This window comes from Malurus melanocephalus, unplaced genomic scaffold (assembly GCF_030028575.1).
Source record: "Malurus melanocephalus ecotype Western Australia unplaced genomic scaffold, MMel_1.1 scaffold_23, whole genome shotgun sequence".
NCBI classification, from domain to species: domain Eukaryota; kingdom Metazoa; phylum Chordata; class Aves; order Passeriformes; family Maluridae; genus Malurus; species Malurus melanocephalus.
In genome coordinates this window covers 1274936-1300421 of record NW_026623255.1, presented here as the reverse complement: position 1 = coordinate 1300421, position 25486 = coordinate 1274936, and the positions used below count along the sequence as shown (strand labels likewise).

Below are 25486 nucleotides of genomic sequence, written 5' to 3'. Positions count from 1 at the left end.
GGGGTCACTGTGTGTTTTTGTCTTCTGCTCTGCAGAGATAGATCCAAACCATTAATAAACAAAGAAATACACAGTTTCATCTGAGAAGACAAACAAATCATGCAGGATATAAATCAAAACAAGGATTTGTAAAAGAATAGAGTAAGCACTTATGAAGCCAAAAACATWTTGTTCTTATGAAGAAGCCTGCTTTGACCACTGTGCTTTCTCCAAATGTACATTTATGGAGTTCCAGGCCAGAACATTTTTGGAACATAGAGACATGAAGCATTTGGATACCAGCAAAATCCACTGTGATCTGTCGAATTCCCGTGGAGTTGAAGTTTGCCCCAGTGGTGCACAAGCTTACCTTCCCAATGCAGCTTCCAGAGAATTATTCACTGATGGATATTTCTCTGAAGACTTATTTTACATGACTGACAATTGCCTTGAACTGTGAATATGCTAATAATAAATACATAAGCTGACCTCCTACCCTACCTGTCCCTCCCAAGACACAATCTGAAAACAAATTTTGTGCCTTTCTTCAAGCAAGAAAACTGATTTGGGATACACTTTCTTTGTATCTGGTTTGAGTCACTCAGCCAGTGCTGAAACRCATCATCTTTGCTTTGCTGTGTGAAAACACACGTAATACAGGAATAAAAGCTTCAGAAAGAAAAAGCAGAAAAAAGGAGAACTATTAAAATCTTTTGAGTTGAAATAAAAGCRATGTACCTAGTCAGCCAATGTAAASTCACATATCATCCATTCCTATTTTCCCTCTCAAATCCCAGCTCCTGGCTTTGAGTGAGACAGCTTTTTCAGTTCCTGGCCCGAAGMAGGCAGAGATGAGAAACACCCTGCTGCCAGCAGGACCACGTTCAAATGTTTCCCTTTTCCTCCAGCCCCTCACCCCACAGRAGGGCAAACACAAGTTTTTGTCTGGGACTGGACAGCCTCTGTCAGCACATGTATTTTGAAGACTGACCATTCAATGCTGCCRTTGCTTAAACACTGCCCCATCCAGCGCCTGGTTGACAGACCCAAAATTGCAGCCCGTCCCCACAGCACCTGTCCAAAAGGAGAGCCAGGACTCTCCTACTCTAGCTCCAAAATAACCCTGTCTCCCCAGAATTCTGTAGTCAACAAAAATACTAGGCCAAGAGGGAGACAGACAGATTAGTGTCCTGTATGCCTACYAGCATCAGTGATTCCAGTGTCCAGAAATGCATAAATCTGTCTCAGAAAATCTATCTGCATCATGGAAAAAYACCATGCTTTGAATTTTGTCTAAGCATCTTTAAGCATACAATGTGCTTTTTCTGAGTCAGAAATAATCCAGAAATAAGAARGATGGTAACAGGTACTGGTGCACAGCTCAAGGCCTCCTCTGCGACAGCTCAGTCACTACATGCTGTGCTAGAAGCAGTTTCTGTTAATGAGAAGAAAAGCWCTCAAAGAGTTTGGCAGCAGCCCCTTCCATGCACTTATCAAGAACACTCCCATGTTATTGTGGTTCAACCAAGTAATGGGTTGTGCTTCCAAACCCCAATTGTCCCTAACACTATCAATAGAGCTTGTAAAGTAATAATACTAATACTAATGAAAACAGATATAAATAAAGACACAATACCTCTTCTGCCTCATTCAGAGTCATCTGAATCTTCAGTTCTTAAAGAAAAGCCATTGTTTTTACTTGTACAGAAGCACTAGTCATTATGGAAAAGCAAGTTCTAAATATCTCCTTGGCAGCAAGGGAAATAGGACACCAAAGATCACATACTATTTTAAGTGTAAAAAAAAGTATAAAATTTTATTTGACAAATTAAAAATTATAATATTTCATTAGTCAATTAAAACACTTTATTATAAGGAAATGTAGTCAAGCTATAGCTACACTACATCAAAGTTAATTCTAAGGTGAACAAACTGACCTACTAGAGAGTAGGCAGTTTASAATGTACATCTATACTGTATCCAGTTTGTTTTTAAAAGCTATTTTGTACAACTAAGAATTTACTAGATGTCAGACAATTTAAAAAACTTCCAACATAGCAAWCTTCAGAACTATTCTTCTCAGATGACATCTTTTTTCAGAGATGACTGAAGTTTCCTCACAGCTTTTAGCAGCTGAAGAGAGCTTCTGCTTTGTTGACCAGGACAAGGTTTGGACACACTTTCCTTTACAGTGACTGCAATCTCCTTTGCTTCCTTTTGCTTATCAGACTTAAGTGTGACAAGACTTGCCCCTTGCTTCAATTTCTGAGTTTTTCTCTTTAATTTCTGCACCTAGAAAAAAACCCCAAAACTAATTAGCATATTACATTCTGCAAAAACCCATAGCTGTGAAGCTGACTGGACTTCTACCAAACTCCAAACTACAGATTTCTAAGGGACATTAAAAAAAGAGAAATGTTTAAACTTAGTAACCTTGCACAGTTGTCTCCCTGCAACAGAAAACTGACCTTGCCCATACAGAGAGCATCATAGAAAACTGACCTCATCCACACTCAATTTGTTGTTGAATCCCATCACTCCCTAATGTAAAAATGATTGCTTGAGARAGATAGAATATATCTTAATATTCAATTCATAACAGGTCTTTTTCCATTTCAGATTGTAATAAAAACACAAACAACCAATGAACCTCTAAAATGTATACTGTTAATTATCAGTTACTGTATCTAAGCAGCTTATTTGAAGCCTCCTCAACGAAAGTGGAAAACAGAATAAATAGGGTTAATTGCAAAAGAAAGATTTTTTAAATGTCAAAYAATGAGTCTTGACTTGCACTTGGCATGAAAAGGTCACTTACCAAAGATAAAATTAGTCTGGATTCATTCCAAATGCCAATTTAGGCTTTAAGACCATTTCTAAAAATAATTATCTCTAATTGCATTCTRGAATATATTATTAGCTGTGAAACACAGAGATTATTATGGCACTTTTAGTATGACAGTTTTTAGAAATGGAAACATGCATCAGAAATATTAAGATTGATCTGTACACAATACAAATACAAATGTGCAAAAGCGCCAGGAAAAACAAAACAATATAGGCCAAGGAGTTACAGGAATGACCTGTATTGATAACCAGGGCATGATGGACAGTAATCATCCAGACACTAGTATTTACAGCATGACCCTAAGGGGTGTGCTCTGACCAGGCTGTACCAGAGCAGAGGACTTGCCAGATCTGCACACTGATAAGAGGCAAGGATGACAACAAGGTTGCACCACATTGCTACTCCYCATCATTCAAAACAAAGGCAAAAAGATATGCAAAAGAAAGAAACAAAGCTGCACTTGTTATCCATTGTCTTACATTTCTGAGGATGAAGTCAGCAAGATTTTGAGGCAAGGAGTTACACCATGATWGTTGGCTCTCCGAGAATATAAGAATTTTATCTAAAAAAACAGTTGACATTGCCAAGAGAGGCAGCAAGGACCTTGCAGTCTATGCCCTTTGTCCATATTGCTAATGTGCAAGTGACTCATCTGCTTTGACATAAAGCACCTCTTTGCTTGCAATTACATGGRCAATAAAAGTTTTGAGTGAGTCAAATCCATCAGAAATCCCCATATGGGCATGTATTTAAAGTTGTTTTCTATGGCTCTAAACTAAATGCTGACAGAATGAGGACAGTTTAAGGGTTAAACAAAACTGAAAGGCTTGTCCAGCTATGATTTTGGAGAAGCTCTGGTCAAAAKACTACTTAATAAAAAGCTTCAATGTTTCAGTAATATTAAAGACATTTAATCCAGTCTGTACAGGAATTACAGCTTCTATTTTTGCATTCCCCTGAGGGACAGGATACAAAGGAATGGAATTTCAACAGTTTGTCTTGACACGGTGAGCAGAAGTGACAGACGGAGCAACCCAGCTCTGTGTTGCAGAACTGCCAAAGGGCAGGAAGCTTTCCCACCAGCATACATTCCTAACTGCCAGTTGTAAGACTTCTTCTTGATCAAATGAAGGMATTGGAAGCAAAAAATATGAGCCAGCAGTCTAATTATAATCAGCCATACTGGAACATCTTGGCTTAAAACATTCCAGTGACATTCTAGCTGATGACAACAGGAGGCAGAGTTGTGGCAGCCTTTCAACCGGAATGTTACTAGCTAGAGACTTCACATTTCATTCTTACAGTAGCCTGATGCTTTTTCAGCTTGGATATCTGTTTTCCTTTCATCTCCATTTGTTTTACAAGGTAATCCACCTCCTGCTCCAGGTCTTCAYGARTTTGGGAGTCTTGAGTTTCCTGTATCTGCTTCAGAAGCTCTTGAAGCTCACTGTTAAAGACAAGAATGGCAATGTAAGTGTTCATGGTATAGTCTCTAGGACTTCTCCCTGCAGGAGTTGCTAGCCATTTCCTGCAGAGTACAATGATTTACCATTATTTACCCTCTCACTCAATACACATTAATCTGGAATATATTAACATGAGAAAAGATAAAGGTGTTCATGTGAGTCTGATTGTCTTGTTCCAAATTTGTAGCTGATGTCCGTCTTCTCCCTCTTCCCACAGGCCTAACAACTACATGTGTAATAGTGTTTCAAAAATGAGATTTTTGAAAGTGAACAGCAGCTATGCAATACACCATTTTCACTCCCTGCCCAATTTAGCACTGACTTTGAAAGCTTAGGGTARCACACAAATGTATTTTTTAAACTAGTGTTCAACTTCCAATTTTTCTGACAAATTATTCAAATTAAAATATTCTGTTCAAAAAGATTTACAGTAAAGTGGGCTGCTTAATTAAGCTAACCAGATTAAGTAAAAAAAAAAAAATGTATAGGGCTTGATACCTAGATACCTGAATTAGTTGAAACCAGAGACCCTCTCTTAGATAGGTAATCCCTTTACAAAGGTGAGAGCTTCTTTTCTGACTTCTGAGTAACTGCTACTCCTTGACAATTTAATTGAAGCAACTGGTTGTTATAAGAAAAAAAAGCCTATCCTTGGACTGCCATGAGCAAGCCAGACACTGCTTTGTCAACACAAGATTGCTTGCCACTTTAAATTTTGCCACATCAAGGATTYCAAATCAATGTCAACATCCTAACTRRTTTAATCAACACATCCTGCTCTGTTCAAACCACAGCTCATCGTGTCAGCATGTCTGCTATGACCAGCTGCAGAGCTTTGGCCCACAGTCCCACAAGCCTGCATTAATGGGAAGATGCCTAAGAACATAACAGGTTGTAATCCACATTTACTTGCATGGATAGAAAGATATWTACACTCCCATCTAAAGTGTTAGCTTCTTCCACACCCTGCCCATTTTCTGGCAGGAGACTGTCCCTCTTTCACAACCCCCTTACAGGACCAGCAGGTTCTCCTGCTATCAACAAACGAAGGGTATGAGCACCAGACTGACTCAGCAGAAAGATACAGCAGGTACACAGGGAAGAACAGAGCACAGAGTGAGTACAAAGGAACAGGATAGATGTTCTGACAGGACTATTCATGCCAGAGCTGTACTAACCCATTCCACCACCCAGACTGACTGCATCCCWCAGGTCTACTTAACATTTGCACCACCAGTGCAGCATTCTCCAGGAAAACATTTTTGGTTTATTCTGTATATCTCAGAATATGTTTAAAATCTCTAAAAAGCACAGGTCTGAAAGGCTTTTCATTTGCTGCAGCTGTTATTTCAGTAGCAGCTTGTTTAAATACAGGATGTGGAAGCAGAAAAACAAGATCAGTGAAACACCAGGATAGAAAGAATTTTTTGAATGAGAAAAATCCTACCAGTCAAGCCTGCTCAGGTCATTGTGTCAACAAGGACTCCTACAGCTAAAACAGGCTAGGCTGGACTACAGAACCCCTGTAGCTTCTCAGGGCTACTGTTGAAGTCACATTTACCCACAACACCAGGGATGGGTACTCACGAGCTCATTTGACCCAGCTCATTCTGTATAGCCAACAGAAGGTCTGAAGGGTTCTTTGTGGCAGTAGGTGATGTGAAACAAGAGGATACAGATTTTGAAAGAGCACTGTGTCCTGAAATCCCAGACGCAGATCCTCTTTGTTTTCGTGATGAGATACACGGATTGCGATGCTTCATAATATGCAACACACTTTGTACGTTTGCACTGACAGAATGGCTGGAGCTGACAGACTTAAAGAAGAACTATTAGTGGYTTTACAGAAGTAATTAACAACTGAAGAGCCTTACTCAAACTGTAGATACCATTTTAGTGAGAACATTGGTTTTCACCTACCTTCCCAGCCACAAAAGGTAGTTCACCAGCCTTTACATGTAATCGTGAAATGTGCATTTTCTTCATCGTACCATTTCCCTGCCATAAGAAAATATATGACAAGAAATTCCAATCTGTTTACCCAAGAGTACAATCTTAAACATTTTTTTAGTAAGTAAAATTTAAGTAAATACACAGTGAAATGCATCATCTCAGTTTTCTTTAGGTTAAAAAGAAAAATCCCTCCTGTATGTGTAACAAACAAGACTTTCCAAWAGCTGACACAAGTAAATTTTATTCCATGTGCATATAGGAGATAGTTTGACAATYAGGCACACATAAAAAAATGAACCTTGTTTACTAAAGTTTTCAAAACCACAGTTACAAAATTTTGACTGATCTGTAATGTGTTGCAAAATGAATTCTCTCGATTTCAGCAATTCSCCCCAAAACACACCATCTTAAGATGCTGAGCTAAAACTCCTTGGGAAACTAATTTTGCCAAATAAACTAAAAGGCAGCTAAGACACGACATGGGGATKCCAGTAAGACTTCAACAGAGGTAATTGCCAAGTTCATAAAGGAAGGTTTTCCAGTGACATCATAGCAGCCCTAGTACCATTTTAATTACTAAAGGAAAGAAAACAAAAAAAACCAAAAAAAACTAAAGAGATAATAAGAAAAAAAAAAAAAAAAAAAAAAAAAAAAAAAAAAAAAAAAAAAAAAAAAAAAAAAAAAAAAAAAAAAAAAAAAGAGTTATTTGGTACTGTTTGTCACTTTGGAAGTGGAGTAAAGTGCAGCAGATGAATCAAGTGCCTCTTACATCACCATTTTTCACAAACTCCAGTCTCTGCGTGAGTCAGATGCTATCAGCAGTATGTTAATAAAAATTTCCATGTTACCTTCTTAGGYTTTTTGTTCTTCCCATTTTCCTTTTCAGGTTCACACTGAGATATTACTGAAGACATCAAAATTCTATTTATATCAAATCCTGTTAGAAGCTGTGGCAATAAGGGAAAAAGAAAACAGCCATTTAATGTAATATTAGAAATATGAAATAGCAATGTTTAATTAATTCTCTCTCTTTCATGCATGGATACAAACCAATTAAGGGCACTATTTACTGTCCTCCTTGGAAGGCRTAAGCTACTCCTAGAAACTGAACATACTACTAGGAAGGCAGGGYATCAGGGAGATCTTGGAGCTTTGTCTTAATATTCCTCATTTTCATATTCAACTGCAGCRGCAGCTGTATTTTTCCACTGTGACAACCAGCAACTGAGATAAGCCAATCCTGCCACATGCTGAGGATCTGATCGTAAAATCCAAATTATATGAACATTTGGCTATTACAATCTGGGGACAGAGAGAACTAAGCCTGTCTGTRTAACACTAAGGTCAAACCTGCTGGATGATCCTCAGATTGCACAGTGGTTCAAAGTTGATATCAAGGTCCATGATAAACAGGATGATAATCATTCCCAATTAAATGTAGGACAAGGACTTTGTTTTGGCATGTTACAGTTCCGGCTGAACAAAGCTGGAGGTCCACCACTAAAGTGAGAATGTTCTGGCTTTTCTGTCATCAAAAGGAAGTGAACTACACCACACCCTGTGCTTCCCAGCCCAGATCCAACAGACCTAAATCCATCCTGCAGTCTACTAAGGTGGTACTAATACTAGTTTAGGACTCAGTTTACTGCATCTAAGTCCTTTTTTGAGTGAATGTTTAGACTGTCTGCTCTGGGAAAGTAATTCTTAGCATGTTTCTAGAAGATAAAATCTCTGTACTAGGCCTTTTGCTCTGCAGCAGCAAGCAGTCTAAGCAAGAAACCAAAAAACCTGCAGTTTTCAACTGTGTCATTCTGCTRGATTCTGGAAGTGGTCAGATATCTGGGCTAAAAATCTGTGTGTTATTTAAAGCTTCCTGGACTGATGAAAACACATCACCCTTGGATGAGGTATAAAAGCTGCCAGCAGTGATGAATCAAATTAAGGCATCAGCTTTGCTTAGGTTCTTCCAATATTACTCTTTGGCATTGCATCCCCCATGCCACCCCAAAGGAATTCCTCCACAACTGGTCTCTCTTTCAAACTGGCTGCTATTTATGTACAAAGTGAGATTTGGAACATGACTACTTTGCCCCTTTAACAAAAGGTTTCTTTGATTTTGCTCTCTTTGGCAAATTCTCCTCTCTCGGATGGTAGCCCAACAAGCTGATCATGGTTTCACAGAATAATGAATTATACAAGATCTCATTTGATGAACAATGTATCACTGATTTAAGGTTTTTCAAGTTTAGCCACATGTATTAGATTTCCAGAGATCTTAACAAAGGGAGAAAAACAAACAATAACCAACCTCTCTTGGGATATAAGGTTTCATATGCAACCGCTTTCTAGTTACTGTAAATTAAATGTATCTGATTTAGTTACAGATTTTCTARAAATTAATTTTCTATCTGGGTCATTTAGAGCAATACTGAGGCTGATGAACTGTATCACTAATACAAACTAAAAAAGAATCTTTCTTCACTGGGATATGCAACACAACTGGTGAACTTTCTAAKACATAGCTTATAACAAGTCTAGGTAGTATTCCAGGATTTCTGCCTGGTTAAAAACATGTGGAGTTAAAATGTAATAAAAAAGAAGGGTATTTTGAACAGAGAGAATAGCTTTCTTGAGTGCTAAAAATATGATAAAACATTTTCCATCTACCTGAGCAGTTTTATCTTGTATTAGTTCATGCTGATGCTCTTCTTCACAAAGTTTTKCTTCTAAGTGTTTGATCTTGTCCTGAATTTGAAGGCAGGAATGATTAGTCACACTTCAATTTGTCATGCTGAATCAGAAGTCTGAAGGAACTCACAATTGTAACGTGGGGATAAAGCTGGACTGCAGGAATTTTTAAAGCCCAGACTGAAAAGAGACTCATGCACATGAAGCCAAGGTGGCTTTCAGTCAGGTATGCTTTAACAGAGGTAACTTTTGCAAAACTGAGCACTATTAATAGTATGCCACAACATGATAACAAATGACTTTCAGACTGTCATTCCATGCATGCTTACTTCAGTAATTCTCTGATTAGCTGTAAGTTTAAGACACTCTTTTTCTAGCGTTTCAAGCTTTTCAAGTTTTGCATGCAGTTCCAACCAGTTCTGATCTTCCTCCTTCTGAAGCTGGACCTGGAAAAAATAACCAAGAACAGAGTTGGCAACTGATTTAAACTGTTTCAGACAGCAAAAAAATCCCCAAACCATCCCACACCACAGTAAAGGTGTTTAATTAGTTTAAATTCCATATTTTTTAAATTGCAAAGTGATGAAAAATACCAGGCAGACAAAGACAACTTAAGCTTCCAGCAGCTTTTTTGTCTACCAAATGTGCAAGTATTAGCATGGTTTTGCTCATTAGGAGTTCCACCCAGGGAGCTTTTCATACAATTCATTGAATGGTTGTCATCAGCCAGTCAGACAATAAATTGCTTCTGTTTGCTAGCAGCCTGAGCAGAGCTGAGGAAAAACAATGGCCATAAAAAACTTCTTATCCTTACATTTCTATACTTTTGAACTACATCACTACTTTCTTAGTATACTAAAGGGCTTCACCTGTTTTTCTAAAATCATTTTCTTTTCCCGTTCTGCCCTGGAAACCRTTTTTCTCATGTAATCCAGCTGTTTCTCCAGCAGGGAGCAGCGGGATTGTGCTGCATCTAACTGCACACTTGCATCTACAGGGAGAAACAAGACATTCAGTACAGCAAAGGGAGCTACACATTTAGCCAGACTGTCATTTCATTGAGGAATTCTCTATCTTCAAAACAGGCAAGAATAGTTTTGTTAGTCTGAACAAGTCATGTGGTTAAAATGTATTTTATATATAAGACATGAGAATCAAAATGCTTTTTCAAAGCTAGTCCCTAATTTGAATTCCAAAGGCATAAGTACTGCAGTTACTTTGATTTGTATCAACAGAAYCTAACCAGAATCTGGTTTCTTCTCTTCTCCTATCTTTTTTCAAGTTAGCAGTGTTATGTAAGCAGCTGCTTGCTTATTGTAGGAGTTAAACATACCACCTGAAACATGCTCAGTCTTTCAAATTGCTTTGACTTATGCAACACTWGGTTGATAAATGTAAAAAATATCTCAACTTGACCCACAATTATCAAATTCCTGTCCCTCCTAAGTTCTGAAGCAAAAAATGAAAGGGGGATGTATTAATTAGCAGTTTTTCAAAACAAAACACTCCCTGGATTATACAGTCTTAGTACTGCTGTGGCTACACCTTATCACTTAAAAGAAATACCTTTCCTCTGTTGCATCAGTTCTTGATGTGCTGCATCCTTCTCAAAGGATTCGTGCTCTAAGACCTTCTTGTACTGAGCAGCTGCTCTGGAAAGGCTGCACAAATGATCTTCAGCCTCTGACTTCTCCAGCTCTAGGCGGTGGATCTTTTCTTGCAGAGTTTTCAGGGCTTCCACTACAGCTAGCAAACAACGTAACAGCTACAACGTAAGTTACAGTTCCTATTCTGATGACGGTTATGATTATTAGAAAGCACTTCACATTGCAATATCTACTTAAATTTTCTTCCTAGGATCGTTCCCAAAATTAATTCTACTCCTCAGCTGTACACTAACATATGCAGAACATATATGGGAGAAAATGGATGTGTTTCCTGCATGACTGAGGCATCAAGCTCCAGCCCCATGAGTGAAACTATTTCCACTCCAAATGGCAGCAAGCACAAAGAAATCATGGCAAATAATAAACCCTGGGGCTTCTCTTCACATAGAAGCAGGGAACACAGATATCCCAGCAAGGTCACATATTTTGATGTAATCAATGGGTCTGGACAGGTTAAAGAAAAAAAACATGCCCAGAACAGAGGGAGAAATCACATACAAAAGGACAATTAAGCAAAGCATACATTTTTAAATACTTCATTGTTTCAAAAGGTAATGATTCAGCATCTAGTATCTGGTATTTGATGATTCTTTAAACCATAGAAACAAATCAGGAAGCTTTTGCTTTCAGCCTCAAATCAGTGTGTGTCAAAACTACACCAAAAAGAAAAGCTGCAATTTCAGCTACAAGAAAAAWTCTGCTAGCTCCTCAAGAAGTATACACACCTGTGGAAGCTTAAGACATGTTCAGTRGCAAGTCAAGCTTATTTTCTGACGTTTTATAATTAATAGCTTCTCTATTCCAAACCCTCTCATCAAAATAATACCCATCAAATGTTGCTACTCCTTAACAACTTTCAACAGCTTACCATAGCCCCAATTAAAAAAAACAAAACAAAAAAACCCCATAAAACCCCAAACCAAACAAAACCACACAACAGTAAAAACCAAACAAAAAGCAAATAGCAGAAAGCAGAAAGATAAAGTGGGACCATTTCATCTTTCCATTGGTATGCCAAACCAATGTTTTCTTTAAACACTTTGCTACATCACTCTAAACTGAACATTATAATCCAAAAAAGCCCAAACTCTATATGACATAAGGTTACTACAGAAGTCACAATTTTCTCAGGTGAAGAACAATGATCACATGCACATTCATAGGCTATGTCTGTGCAATGCTGCAAGGTTGTCCATGACAGTAAGTCTGAGTATGGGTATCCTTATCATTCTCCAAGCTCTCCAGACATGCTAATCCCCTGAGCATTTACCTTGTGAACTCCAGAGAGTAGTCACCCATTAGGGCACATGACAACCATATTTCATAGGGATTGACTTTCCCAAGAGTCTGAATTGTTCAAATTCTCTCAAGGAAACACACCACACAAAAAATCTTTAGAAGTGCTTTTAAGCGGGAAGGAGTCAAATAGCACAATGCAAAGCCAATTTGAAGTCAGTGTACCATAATAACGATATTTTTTTACTGTATTTGAAGTCATGAACTGCTTCTACTCAGTTTGAAGCATTCTCCTTTGCTTTCAGAGGAAGTCTGACGATTTTAAGTTAAACAAATTTCAAAGCCWAAGTTTACAAGGATGTTAGAAGACTTGCAGAGGTTTCCATTCTAGACATATGACTTCAGGGAGAGTACTCCCTCAGGACACATATACATCCTGTCTCAATGTCAGTATGATAACTGCAAAAAGTCATTGAACTCAGTAAAATAGGATGGGGAGTTTGCTCAAGAGATTTCACATGGAACAATTAAAAAGACCACTTTAAGGACATATTTTGGCTATACCTTGGTTATTTGGGATAGAAGGCCTGTCACCAGMAGCAGCTGCCAACTTCTTTGATTCTATATAAACAAAGGCTGCAGGAAGCATCCGAGCTGGTGGCTGAAGAAAGCTTCCTATGAAACTGTTCTTAGATTCAGAATCCATAGCCTGTAGAAAGAGAGCTATTTAATGCTACTACTTCTTTCACAAACTCTTTTTCAAAAGTATGCCACTGGGCTGTCCCTGGCTCTGTTTATATCAAAACAGAACATGTGCACCAAAATAATAATAATAATAACAGTAACAATAATAATAATTATTATAATAATAAAAACAATAACAACATCAGTAACAACAACATCAACAATAATAATAATACCCACATCCCACCAGAAGAATCCTGTCTTTTAATGCAACTCCAAAACGATGCCTTTCATAACACTAAACATATCTTCCTTTGACCAACCAAAATTTTYCAAGATTTTTCTAGGTGCTTTCTAATAACTCATGTTTGTTTTTGTCCTTTTAAAACTCAAGTATTAACAGCATTTTCTGCTAACTATTTTACAGACTTCCATGTCTTGACTCTAAGTGCTCCCTGCAGAGCAAGCATTCCAAGTTTTACAGCTTGTTTCCATTTGCAGGCTCCTTAGTGTTCTTCTCCCCATCTTTTTAGTTATTAAACCAAATTACATATGGTAAATAATGTACCATTATTACAYAATAAAGACATAGTTCTCTATGTTTATGTTTCGTGTTGAGATAACAGGAGGATATTTAATATGCAATACCCCCAGCATTATCCCCATTATTAGGCAAGTGTATTAAGTCCTATTTCTTCACTCCCTTTCTGTCCCACCCCTTCACATTCTTTATTTGATGAGAAGCACATTTAAAGATAGTTCACACCCTGTGAAATAGAAATTTTTCTTGATACTCAAGACATGGGCAGGGAAACRTGCAGAAAGTGCTTCGGGCTAACACAACCTCTAGGAAGTTAAAGCAAGCTTGAAACCATCCCGGAGCTACCTAGCAAAGTAGTATCAAGCATTTCACTTGATACAGTATAAGAAATGAAGAGTCTATACAGCTTCAGYGAATAGAAAAACAGCTTATTTGAACATTCAATGATATAACAGTCATGCTATCACATGTTTAAAACACAAGGCATGCATCTGGAACAGTCTTCCCGCTTGGGTAAAACGATCTACAGATGCTAGTCCCCAAGAAAATCACCCAAAGGAGGTATCTAATAACAGGAGAAAGAAAAAGACCAAGACTGGATCCTGCTGATGAAGTACACCTCAGGAAAAGCCATTCATTCTGGATGGGTGGGGAAAAAAGTTTTCAATAACAGAAAAAAGTTTCCAGGAGCAGCTCTTACAGCCCTGTTTCAAAGACCACAATAAAACAAACAAAAACATCATCTTCCACCCACATTGCCTCTTCAAGATATGCACTAAACTGAGGGCAAGCAGAAATCCCTCCTTCCTCCAAGTTGTCATCACAGAGACATCAATGTGAGCATATCTTTGCCAGGGCTTGCTTGACTTGGGGCCTCCCAAACCTTTATGTGCTAACACCCCCAAGGCAGATCACACATTCAGAGCAGCTCCCCTGGTCCCAAAGAAGGGGTCTRTCTAGGCTGCCCTCATGCCACAGGTCTTTTCTAAAGATTTCTCCCAAGGCCAGGCCACAAGCTCTCGATGCAGTGTTGGCAGCAGCAGCCACCCAGGCACCATACCATCTCTGGCAAGAGGTCCCAMCTGGTGACCCTGTCACATTTATGGCCCAAAAAGTTGTTTCTAGGCCTCCATAGCTCTGGTCCTGAAGGACTGGGAAAGCCCATCCAGGGACACCTGACCTTAACAGCTGACCAGGTCTATCAGCCACGTCCAATAGCACAAGGGCAGTGGCAGTGAAAGGCACAAAGCAGGGAGCAGCAGAAATCTCAAAATATGGATGGGAAAGTCCTGTGGCCACAGGGGTGGTCAGGGCCAAGACAGGAGAGGAGATGGTCCTGGCATGGCACAGTGCATCAGCACAGAGTTCCACAAAATAAGAGATAAGTAAGATTTAACAATTTTCCTGCTGCTACTCAACCCCTGTACATTGGTGATGAAAAAGACTAGCAAAATAAGTCCATAAAAATGAAGAGAGACATGCAAAAAGTCTCCTACCGCTGTTGTGAATAAAGGAAGGCACCTTTGGACACAGCAAAGGAAGGAGGTGGCTTCCGCTCACACCAACCAACCTTCTGGCAGCCAGGGTAAGAGCAGACTTGCTTTTCCAACATTCTCCAGTGGAACATGGCTCCCCCGCATGCCTGCACAGCCACACATCAATTATTTTCCTTATTGCTTTCACATAAACAAGTTTTGCTGTTTCCAAGGAGATGAGTCTGTGGACAGTTGTAAGGAGGGCAGTGATCCGAAGCAAATAAGGAATAAAGGGAGTAAAGCAGCAGAAGATTTGTGAGTTTGTGGACAACTTCAGTACTATGAAGGTGAGGGGACACCTATTTGGCAGAAAGGAAAAAAAAAAACCCTTTAGTTCTGCAAGTGAAACCAAAGGGAAGTGAAAGAGAAGAGGCCAGCTCACCTGTATGGTCGTGGTGATCCAGCTAATCCAGTGTGGGCTTCAGCACAAAACCCCACAACTTTGCTAGCACAGCAGAGGGTAATACACACCCTGCAGCTGGATGGGGGAGCTCCCCAAGCTGCTCCTAAGAKCACAGGCTCAGCAAAGTTGTGAAAGAAAACACCACAGAACCGAGACACCTGTGTTTGCAGAAACTCTGCTGCAGACACAGTTACAGGCGCCTTGCTTTACCACAGCTTCCTCAGATACAGAGGCTGTGTGAAGTAGCTGAGGGAAATGGTTACTATAGTGCTTTGAGGCTCTGTCAGCATAATTACTCTGCTAGAGGTGCTCTAGTGTAGACTTAGCAGGTGAGCACAGTTTATAGCAACCATACTGCACAGGAGGAATGTCCACAACACTGCAGACCTCAGGCAAGGAGATGCGTGCCAGGAAAAGGACCAGGTTGCTCTRCACCAGAAGACATCACTAAACATCCTGGCCCCTTCCAGCCCCAACAAAAAACATATCAGGAAATAATTAAATAGCTTGACGTATGTTTGAACGTCAACTGTCCTACCATCAATGCTTTCTCCCGTAAGTATTTAAGCTTCTATAAAATCACCACAACCAGGGTTTGCTTTTTAAAAAGTCTTATACAGCAAGTTTAAACCACTCTCTTATTCCATGCTGCTGCTGCCATGGACACCTGGTACACAGCCCCAGAGAGGTGCTTTAAAGCAGATACTGCTTCCCAAACAGCAACGTTTGTACTAATGTAACTCCACAAGGCTTAGGGGGATTTAGCACTTGAACAACACTTGTTAAAGCAGCCAGAATACCGTTGTTTAGACAAGCCCTTGGTTGAGGAAAGCAGTGCACTCCTTCGAGTTTGGGCAAGAGCCAAAGGAGAAGTATGCATATTAAACAACGGCTGACAAAATACCCCAGTTACATCCAGAGGGGAAGAGAAGAAGGAAGAAATGCTTCACTCCCACCCCAGCAGCCTGCACTGCTGCAGTRAGCAGGGTGAAGCATTTGTGTCAGGCAGGTCATCTGGAGACAGAACTGGCCCTTTGGGTTTTTTAACCAGAAATGGCCCAGCCTGTGTTGGTGAATGCAGTGATGATGCTCAGATACCTGGTGTAATTTTACCCAGAAAAACACAAAGTAACTGGTTCCAACACTGGCTGCATCAAGCATGGGATAACTTAGTTATGCCCATGGRCTTGCCATGAGTCCCTTCCAACTCAGAATATTCTGAGCAAGCCAGCTATGTTTGTCTCCAGGTCTGAGCTAGGAGGCTCATGGAGTTCTGCACCACAYGTCTGCAACCCTGTGCATGGTGCATGATGCCAGGCATAGCACATTACCTCTGTGGCAGCACTGCATTAATGTAAATACTCTGCCTATCTCCTACCTTGCTGCAGCTGGAGTGCTCATCCCTGGCCTGTGAGCACGAGCTGAGCTGGTCCCTTCAGTGGAAGAGACCACTTCTGTCTCTTGTGTCACCATCACATGCAGGCTGAATGCATTTGCCCAGGATATGCTGGGGAGCATTTCCACCATCAGTTCCATCCCCATACATGTGACTTTCATGCCTCAGAAGAGAGCAATCAAGCTGGAGTTTGGTACCTTAAGACAAACAGAGAATTTCCCATTTCATCACAGACRTGTAAGTACTAATACAATTTAACTTTGTACCATTTCTATTTACTTTTGCTGAATGTGGCCTACATTAAATGTCAGAGTACTGGACTGGGTTGCTGTAAAAATCATTTGACATTTTAGTTACTGCTGTCTGACCCAAGTAAGCATACCAACAGTGGACAGTTACTRAACACAACTGAAATCCCAAGCATTACAGAAAGACCAGTTATAACTTCATCATACTCCTCATCTCCTTTCTGTTCCTCCTCTCARATGCAAGCCACATCATTATAAAGTTTTAAAAAAATGTCTCCTGAAGTGAAAAGTCCAGAAACATTTTGCCACATGTACATATTTCTCATGTAAAGCAGCATATGGAAAAGCTTTTTCCACATGTAAACTATAACAGATCTAGGGAATCATGCTGGCTTAAAAGTCTCCCAAAAGATATATATTAAACATATAATGTGATAACGTAAGGAATGCTTCTACTAAATTCTTTGATGTTTGCTATCTCATGGGGACACTGGTTCTTTCAAATCGCTGTGAGGGCAGCCTTTTACCAAAGAAAGAAGTGTTGTGAGAACACCTTCAAAGGAAAAAAAGAAAAATCAGATCAAAGCACTTTTCAGAAATACATACAAAGATATCTATCTTCTGGCCTGACCGACCGGGCATGCACAATTTATAGTGGTTTTYTTGATAACTGAAAACAAAGTCTCAGATGTACCAAGGACTGATTCAGTGTTTATATGTCGTAGGACAAGTTTTAAAGAACTGCCCCACCACAGCTACCAAGAAGCTCTGAAAATTYTGGCTGCTGCCTTGTCTGCTTGAGCCAAGCCTTGCTGGCAAAAGGTTATGCGAGAGGCCGTTTTTGTGACACAATCCAAATTGGTCTATTTTTTYCCCCCTTTCACTTTCCTTCGAGAACCGGCAAAAAAGCTTGGTCAGCTGTACTAGCTATGCTGTAACACTCAGCTTTATTCCCAATAGACAAAGAACAGCCCTTCCAGAAAAAGAAATAAAAAATGTTGTAGGCAAAACTGCATTGTTGTTTCGGGAACATCCAGCCTCTAGCATCCTGACACAACCACTTTAATCAGCCTGAAACACACGACATCGCTCAAGACATGTCTAAGTAACTGATACTCCCGTGTCTCCTCTAATCTAAGTGGGTTAGACATGAAATGGTGGCAGCTGCAAAACTAATAGGAAGTGAAACTGAATCAATAAAGCATTTCAACTTTTTTTAAAGTTTTGCCAAGTTCCACTTCAAAAAAGTTTAGAGCAAATGGCAAAAATTTCTTAGAGAAATTAAGGAATCTGGGAGTGTTTTGAAAAACTGGCACAGACAAATCCACGGGAGGCAGTTTGTTGTACAAACTGTGAGATACATGCTGGCAATGTCAGAACTGGATACATAAAGGCTAAGTTCCCAGTTTCTTCTTTGATACTACTGTAGCAAAGCCTATCTATTCCTGAATATCAAGTCTTATGCAGAACTTTCATAMAATGATTATTTTTCATTCTTCGAAGGAAAAGAAATGGCATTCTCTCTTTTCTCATGACACTRTATGTACTGTCAAGTAGGATAAAACCTGGCATTTTAATGAAGAAAACCCCAAAAAACACAAACAACCCAACAAATCCCCAAAACTCCTAAGACTTTTCACTATGTCAGCATTTCACTTCTAAGCATTCATACTGATATTGCTCTAGTTCCTGTTTGCTAGAGATAAATGAATAAAAAAAAGAGGAACAAAGAAAATGGAATGAGCTACACGAGTATTTTGTGAACTAGGCAAAGAAACAATATGGTGGAGAAAAAAATCGAAGAATTTTTAACAATTTTTTTAGGAATAGATTCTAACCTGGCAGCRTATCAAGTATGCAAACTTGAGTCATAATGTTATTAGAGTTTTGCTGTTTGCCTCGATGAATAGAGCAGACCAAATTCCTCACTCAGTTGGGTCTTTATCCAAAAGTACATGATACATTCATAATCAACACTTTGTGGGGGAATCAAGTTGGTGTAAACGGCTTTAACCTGTACGTGCAGACGATAACTGAGCCTAGCATTTAAAGGAACAAGACTGCAAATTCCTATCTAGTAATAATTGCTATTTTAGCATGAAAGCATCTAGCCAGGAATATAGTGCTATGAAATAATTATATGTCTTTAATCAGTCCAAAGGAATTAAACATAAACTTTTTGTAACAAGCATCAAACAAAACCCAAATACGATTAATGGTCACTAATATACTTCCTCACTTCACCCATGGCTAAGGTATTTACATGATCTTATGGCTTTGTTCCTTGACCTTTGCCATTTAGTATTCTTTTTCTTACACTCCCTCTTCCAGCATAAAAAGTTAGGATTTCCCCTGCYTCAAACAAGAATAGCTATCAAGTTTCTTCCCTTTATGCCTAACATCCAGTTCCAACAGATGCTGCTCGCTCTTAGTACAATGACTGATGCGGAAATTTAAGGTGCTCTTCTCAGTACTCTACATGAAGAATGTAAAAAGCTACTTTTTCTGTCCACTGTTATTTCCTGCTGATGCCATCACACTGTCTTCAAGACGTAGTTTGTGTAGCTTAGTGCGTCCTGATAGATTGGAAGGCAGGAAGAAATTACTGGCTTCGACATTAGACCCCTGACAAAAAAAAAAAAAAAAAAAAAAAAAAAAGGAAGGCTTTGCTGTTGTGGAAGGGGAAGGTTTTAAAGGGCAACCTACTCCAGTACAAAAGACTGCGTATCTGTGCACAGGCAGAATAAACAGACATTAGAAAGGCAAATGCAAAGAGGAATAGGMATATTAGAATAGGGTAGGGCAAATAAAAGGGTGGGTTGAAATGACAATCCTAGTGAAGATATGTAACAACATAGGGGTTGATTATTGCAAGTGTTGACTCATTCACAGTAAACACTTACTGCAYGATAATTTTCACCTTTTATGTCTCAAATATTTCATGTATCATTGAAAGATGGTTTTGAACGTTGCAACTTGCCCTCCAGGCAGATGAAACACACAGATTGTGTCCCCACCRGTGCCTTGGAATTTACTTTTAAAGTAAACTTCTGTTTTTACCAATACTTTCTCAGGGAAAGTGTCAGTCTCTTCATCCAACATCTTTTAAGCTAGCCTGAAGATGGAGAAGGAGGTAGATTTTTAGACAGATAACCATAAAAGCTTGACATGGATGAGCAGAGAAACACAAAGAGGGTAATTATTCAGAGGATTTGTCTCTTTTTACCAACTACCACACCTACATTTTTTCATGTATTTCTGTGCTACCAACACCTAGGCACCTGGCAGGGAACAAAAACTCCATTCTGCATTTGTACATCAGGCAGCCTAAGAACCAGATTGAGGAAAAAAGAAAAAAAGATGTTAATGAGGAAAAGATAAGTTTCACTCCAGACAAGAAATTGTTCCCAAAAACGTAATTTGTCAGGAATAGTTGTCTTTAAATATGCAGAAAAATTGCAAGCAGATCTGAGTTAGGCGAATCCTCAGTCTTATTTTGGAGACCTATTTTGTGGAAGAATAATTTAAAATAATATCATCCATTCACATGAATCAGAATATTCACGGCATTTCCAACACATCCTGAACATTGCACATCCTGGAAAGGCACAATATCCTAAGTATTAATGCCAAATATTTTGTATATCGTATGGTATAATGAAGAAATGGTTTTATCACTACTTCTGCCCCAAGCTGCCTGGGGAAACTTTAAACAGCCAAAGYCATTACTTGTTTCATATAATCTGTATATTTAAACTTTCATGACTCTGGAGATACTGRAAAAGTAAATCTGAGAAAGATGTGACGAATTSCTGCACAATGTTGCACATAGAAAACTAACTGCAATTTATTACAAAGTTTTAATAGATATTTCCTCCCTATTAATTCTATGCAGTTTCTGAATGCAAGGAAGTTTAGTGAATCTCTAGGTTCTTGACTTAAWTTCCTGTTGTTCTGTGTGCCCTTAATAAATCCGAGGGATGGGATTGATAAGGGACTGATGTTCCAGGATACATGAGCCTTTCAGCCTCGGGGCTGAGTGTGGTAATGACAGGCTTACATTCCCTGCATGTAAAAGAAATGCAGGTATAGATCCAAAACAAGCAGCAYGCTCAGCGAGGAGCTAACAAGACCTTCAGTTTGGGGTGAGAAAACTCTATGAACACAGATGTGTGTGAAGTCCCACCCTGGTGCTTGGCAGCTTTATCTTCTTTGGACTCAGAATTTGGAGTTCTCTTCTGGCAGTGAGTGCCAAAATCTGTTCTTTAAAACAATGAATAAAGAGTCCCTGCAGCTTTTCTGGTCTGTGACTTCATTTCATGTGGCTGCTGGTCACAGCATTTTTCTTTGTGTTATTGCTGGAAAACACCAAGGTCGGTGTTAACAGASAGCCTGCCAAAGGTGCTTAAAGGCCTTTTGGTCTGTCAGCAGATATCAAATTCCCAATAAGCAATGTTCCTTTTCTTTTAAAGTGCAGCTGGAGGAAACAGTGTCCACCTTCTCTGTGCTGCTACCCAGTGGTCAGAGCATTGGCCGGGAAGTGGGAGTTCCTGAGGAGCATTCATGCCTCATCCCTGACCACCATGCTAGACTGGGAGGAGGAAGAGCAGGAAGGAAACAGGGAGTCACCACCTTTTCGTTTGAAGTTGTGACCCTGTTCCAAAAAGCATGTAAGCCTCAAACAGGGGCAAAGCAGCTGAGGCGAGATGGTAAAACAAGGTCTCTCATCTAGTTCAATCATCAAAATGGAGTCCTGGAGTTTACTTATGCATTTTTGTAGCAAATAGTTCCTGGATAAAAAACAGGCTTGGGAAAAGTTATCAGAAACCAGGAATAAGTGCCTACAGCTCCCTGTGACTCTTTCCTTCTAGCTCACMCTAGTGTGCCACACATTAGCCATCCTTTCCAATAGGRCACAAACTCAACAGCTGAGGTGATGAATGCTTCCCTTCCATTCTGCAATCCTTCTGAGCACCTGCGACACTCTCCTGGGAGTTAGGAGGTGTTGATGTAAATGCCTTTGAGCTAAAAGGCAATTCTTTAATCCCTGGGTTACTGTACTGAGGGTGAGCATGCTGCCAAATACTGCCAGGCACTGAAGCCATCTGTGGCTATAACAGAAGAACCTGACTTGTTGGGCTTGGAGAGGTTCCACTGAGCAGGTCCTCTCTTAGAGCAGCTCCACCTACTTCCTAGATCACAAATGGGAACAAAGGAGAGACAAGTTCCAAGATGCCCAGTTTGGGGCAATTCTGAACACTTCTATCCAGAAACAGGTTACCAAGAGTTCAGGTGGCTGCTCAGAGTTTTCCAGAACTACACTTTTAGTTTTCCTAATCCTCAGTGTTTCAGGTCACATTTATACAGGTAAGTGTAGTCAGAATTGGCAGAGTACAGCAGGATTTTAAGTGGCCTGTAGTTATGGTACATCATAGCCCAGCTCTTCTCAAAGCAACSCACTCTCCAGCATAAACTATTCCACAGTTTTTCTGCATGTAAGATTTGGTCTCCTAAAAGAAGCTGGTGTCTAATTTACCCATCCATGCTGCATTTGTGACCTCTAAGRAGAGAGAGTGGCAGGGTTTGGTGCAAATGTACACCTGCAACACRTAACAGGCCAGAACACATTAGATGTACAACACATGCTCAGAAGCAAAAAAGGAYGCATCTCCTCCCAAAGAGAATGGTTTGGGCTTGACAGCAAGCTTGAGCCTGGGTTCAAAGGCACTGGAGGAATAGCCTCTGGCTTTTTAGTGTCTGTTTGCGAAACAGGAGTCACAGAACTTTGTTTTCTCAGAGGATAGCTGTGGAGAAAAATGCATTTTACTGTGGAGTGCCATTTATTGTGGCAACATGCCAAGACCCAGATCTAAAAAGGGAGGGTGAACTTTTAGAAGAGAGTAATCCCATCCTAGRTATTTAGCAATTGGAATGAAGTAAGCCTTAACAAAACCAGGTGTAAATGARAACAGTTGAAGGAATGTAATTTAAAAAGCAGCTCATTCTGGACTGCACCAGTTTTACTGTGTTATTATTAGTTCTCCAGTATTTGACTAAATGTATTCTGGAGTAAAGTGCTCTTTTGTGACATACAGAAACTGGAATACACTTTTGAAAGGTAAATATAATATATTTTAGATATTATATCTTAGAAAGGCCACAATACAATTACTAGATACTGTATTTTCAAAAATTATTCGGCTTTTGCATGTCATCTGCATATGGCCACAGAAGTCCTTATCTAGTTAAAAAAAAGGSAAGTTGATAAATCATGAAGGAAGGAAATACTGAGGTTTAAAACAGCCACAAATTTGTTTTTCTTCAGCTTATCATTTTGAAAACTCAACTGCTGTAATTCTGGATGAGTTGCCAGATTGTTTCCTTCATAATTCTGCCTCTCTCTTATCCATTCTTTAGGGATCAAAAACAAGCATATTAACTTCAGTCRGTGGACACGCAAATCAAACAAACACATTCCTCTAACTTCGGGCTCTGATTAATTCCACTGGTAGCCTTTGACCTTGATTTCCACAATGTCTTGCAGTGCATAAAGAAGCCTGACCTGATATCAGAAAACTGCAGAGACTTGGTTTGGAAAAAAATTAAGCCATCCTCATCGCTATTCCCTAAGTACTACATTAAAATCTATAAAACAAAGGGCTGAAATCTGAAGTTTAGGCCTTGGAGCCAGTTTCACAATCTGTTTCCTGTAGCCAGAGTTCATTTGGAGCCAGTGGAAAAAACAGCTTCTAAAAGATAAAAGGCAGTGCTGTGACTTTCAATCARTCTTAGCATTCAGTGTGTGAACATAGCTGTACCACAGTCTAAAACACCAAAGCTCCTGATTCTGGTTCACTTTACTGATCTCGGATGTATGTAGTCATTGTCAGAGACCCTCAACAACTCATGATGGGAAAAATAAGATCTAGCCAACTTCTGGAGATCAAAATTTAGGCAGAAATAAAGCAAACAGATGTGACATGCCCATTCACAGGAAAATGGGACACCACAGTGAGTGACAAGAGAATGGGACGGGAAGCTGAAGTGGTAGCTAATGTAAAAACAAAACAAACCAACAAAATCCTCCAACAACATAAAAGGCACTGACAGAACTATTTTCTTTGAACCCATCAGTTATGATGGGTGGAGGCCTCGAGTGCTTAGAGAAGTCAGGACTCATATTTATTACAGGTAGTGCTGATTTTGGCAGAGGCATTGTTCACAAGGGTGCCAAAGGCCTGGAGGAAGCAGCTGCGTGAAGCAGCCCAGGCCTGTCCACCCTGCTGAACAATAGCAATGCGGTCTCCTTGCAGAAAGGATTTCATGGGAAMAAAAAGACACTGATCTTCCTTGAAAGGTACAGGTAAATCCAAGTTTTAAAGAAACAGTCCCAGAAAGCAAAGGGATGTCAGATGAAGAAACCAGATTCTTTACAAATAGGAGAGCTGTTGAAGGATGGTGTTGGTGAGCCAGCCCAACCTTTGTTCCTGGACTCAGAAGTGGCTTCTGTGTCTTTCAGTGGCATAAGAGTAGCTTGTTCTGCATTTACCTTCAGTTTAGAYGTCTGAATTTTAGAACGGAAAATGCGTATGTGAGACGCCAAAAAAATTATGCAAGACCCTATATAGGCCCAATGCCCTGTTTCTAATTTACTCCGCACTACTCTTCTGCCTTTATACTCAAAATTTTAGTTTCATGATTGCTTCAATGTGACAGCTGCAAACAGTTCTGCCCTTGTTTTCCTCTCCTCTTCTCTGCCAAGAGGTGAACTGGATCAAGGAACTGACTTGGCTGAAAATTAACTTTATCAAAAACAGCGCCTTGTTTTTTTCCCTGCAAGAGAAAAGCAACACCAGCTGATTTAGTGGCAAATTACACTTAATCACAGAATGGCTGAGGGTGGCATGGACCTCTGGAGACCAACTAGTCCAATCCCCACCACAGACAGCTAACTAGGATTGTGTCCAGGCAGCTCTTGATTATCCCCTTGCCCAAGGATGACAAGTCCACAACCTCCCGGGCAGCTGTGCCAGCGCTTAGTCACCCTCTCGGAAAAAAAAAAGTGCTTCCGATGTTCAGAGGGAACCTCCTGTGTTTCAATGCGAGCCCCTTGCCCCTGATAGTGTCACCACCGAGAACACCCTGGCTCCATCCTCATTGCACCTGCCCTCCAGGTAGGTATAAAAGAACGGATATACGGATGGATAAGATTCCCGCCCTGAGCCTTCTCTGCTCCACGYTCATCGGCCCCTGCACAACTGGAACTTTAAAAAAATCCCCTTGGATTAACTTGGATAAAAACACCGCGGAACTGTTGCTCAATGTGAGTATTCCGGGGATTTCCCSCATCATCCCTCTTTCATCCCAAGCGATGACGGGACTGCGTTTCCCTAGCACCGACAGTTTCACCCTTCCCGCTGACGCCCTTACTTTAGGATACATCCCAAGCTCCGCCTTTGACACGCCTTCCCGGTCGCTGAAAACACGTGCGTGCCTAAGTGTTTGCCGGTAAAAGGCTCTGAGGCAAAGCCGCTCCSGGGATTGCTTCACCCTCGGCTGCCACCAGCCATCGCCGCTCCATAGCCTGTTGCGATAGATCGCAAAAAAAACCCCAAAACCCTAACAAACAAGATAACGGGGATACCGTACGCGTACCCCGCAGCCAACGCTCTCCCTCACCCTTCCCTGGCAGGATCTACGCCATGCGCCGCGCTGTCTGCCGGGACATGTAGTCTTCCCCCGCGGGGGCCGCAGGTCCGCCCTACGACCGGACTACATTTCCCAGCATGCACTCGTGACGCTGCCGCTCCCCGCTGCGATTGCGCYCCCGGCTTTCAGCGAG

The 25486-nt window shown here is 40.3% G+C and overlaps 1 protein-coding gene across 5 annotated transcripts; it reads right to left on the bottom strand.

The window, feature by feature from the left end:
• Nucleotides 1-1836: 1836 nt before the first annotated feature.
• On the bottom strand, nt 1837-25454 carry CEP57L1 (centrosomal protein 57 like 1). Of its 5 annotated transcripts, none has more exons than XM_057390156.1 (11): nt 25300-25454; nt 12402-12546; nt 10501-10680; nt 9804-9925; nt 9264-9380; nt 8914-8991; nt 7095-7193; nt 6214-6291; nt 5881-6122; nt 4130-4274; nt 1837-2271 (listed from the first exon to the last, which is right to left on the bottom strand). In XM_057390156.1, the coding sequence occupies exons 2-11, from the start codon at nt 12541-12543 to the stop codon at nt 2059-2061; spliced, it is 1416 nt and encodes a 471-aa protein (XP_057246139.1). In that variant the 5' UTR covers nt 12544-12546; nt 25300-25454; the 3' UTR covers nt 1837-2058. The 5 variants fall into 5 exon arrangements, with proteins under 5 accessions (XP_057246139.1, XP_057246142.1, XP_057246140.1 ...); XM_057390159.1 differs by having other exon boundaries at nt 5881-6110; XM_057390157.1 differs by having other exon boundaries at nt 25324-25454.
• Between the last annotated feature and the right edge of the window lie 32 nt (nt 25455-25486).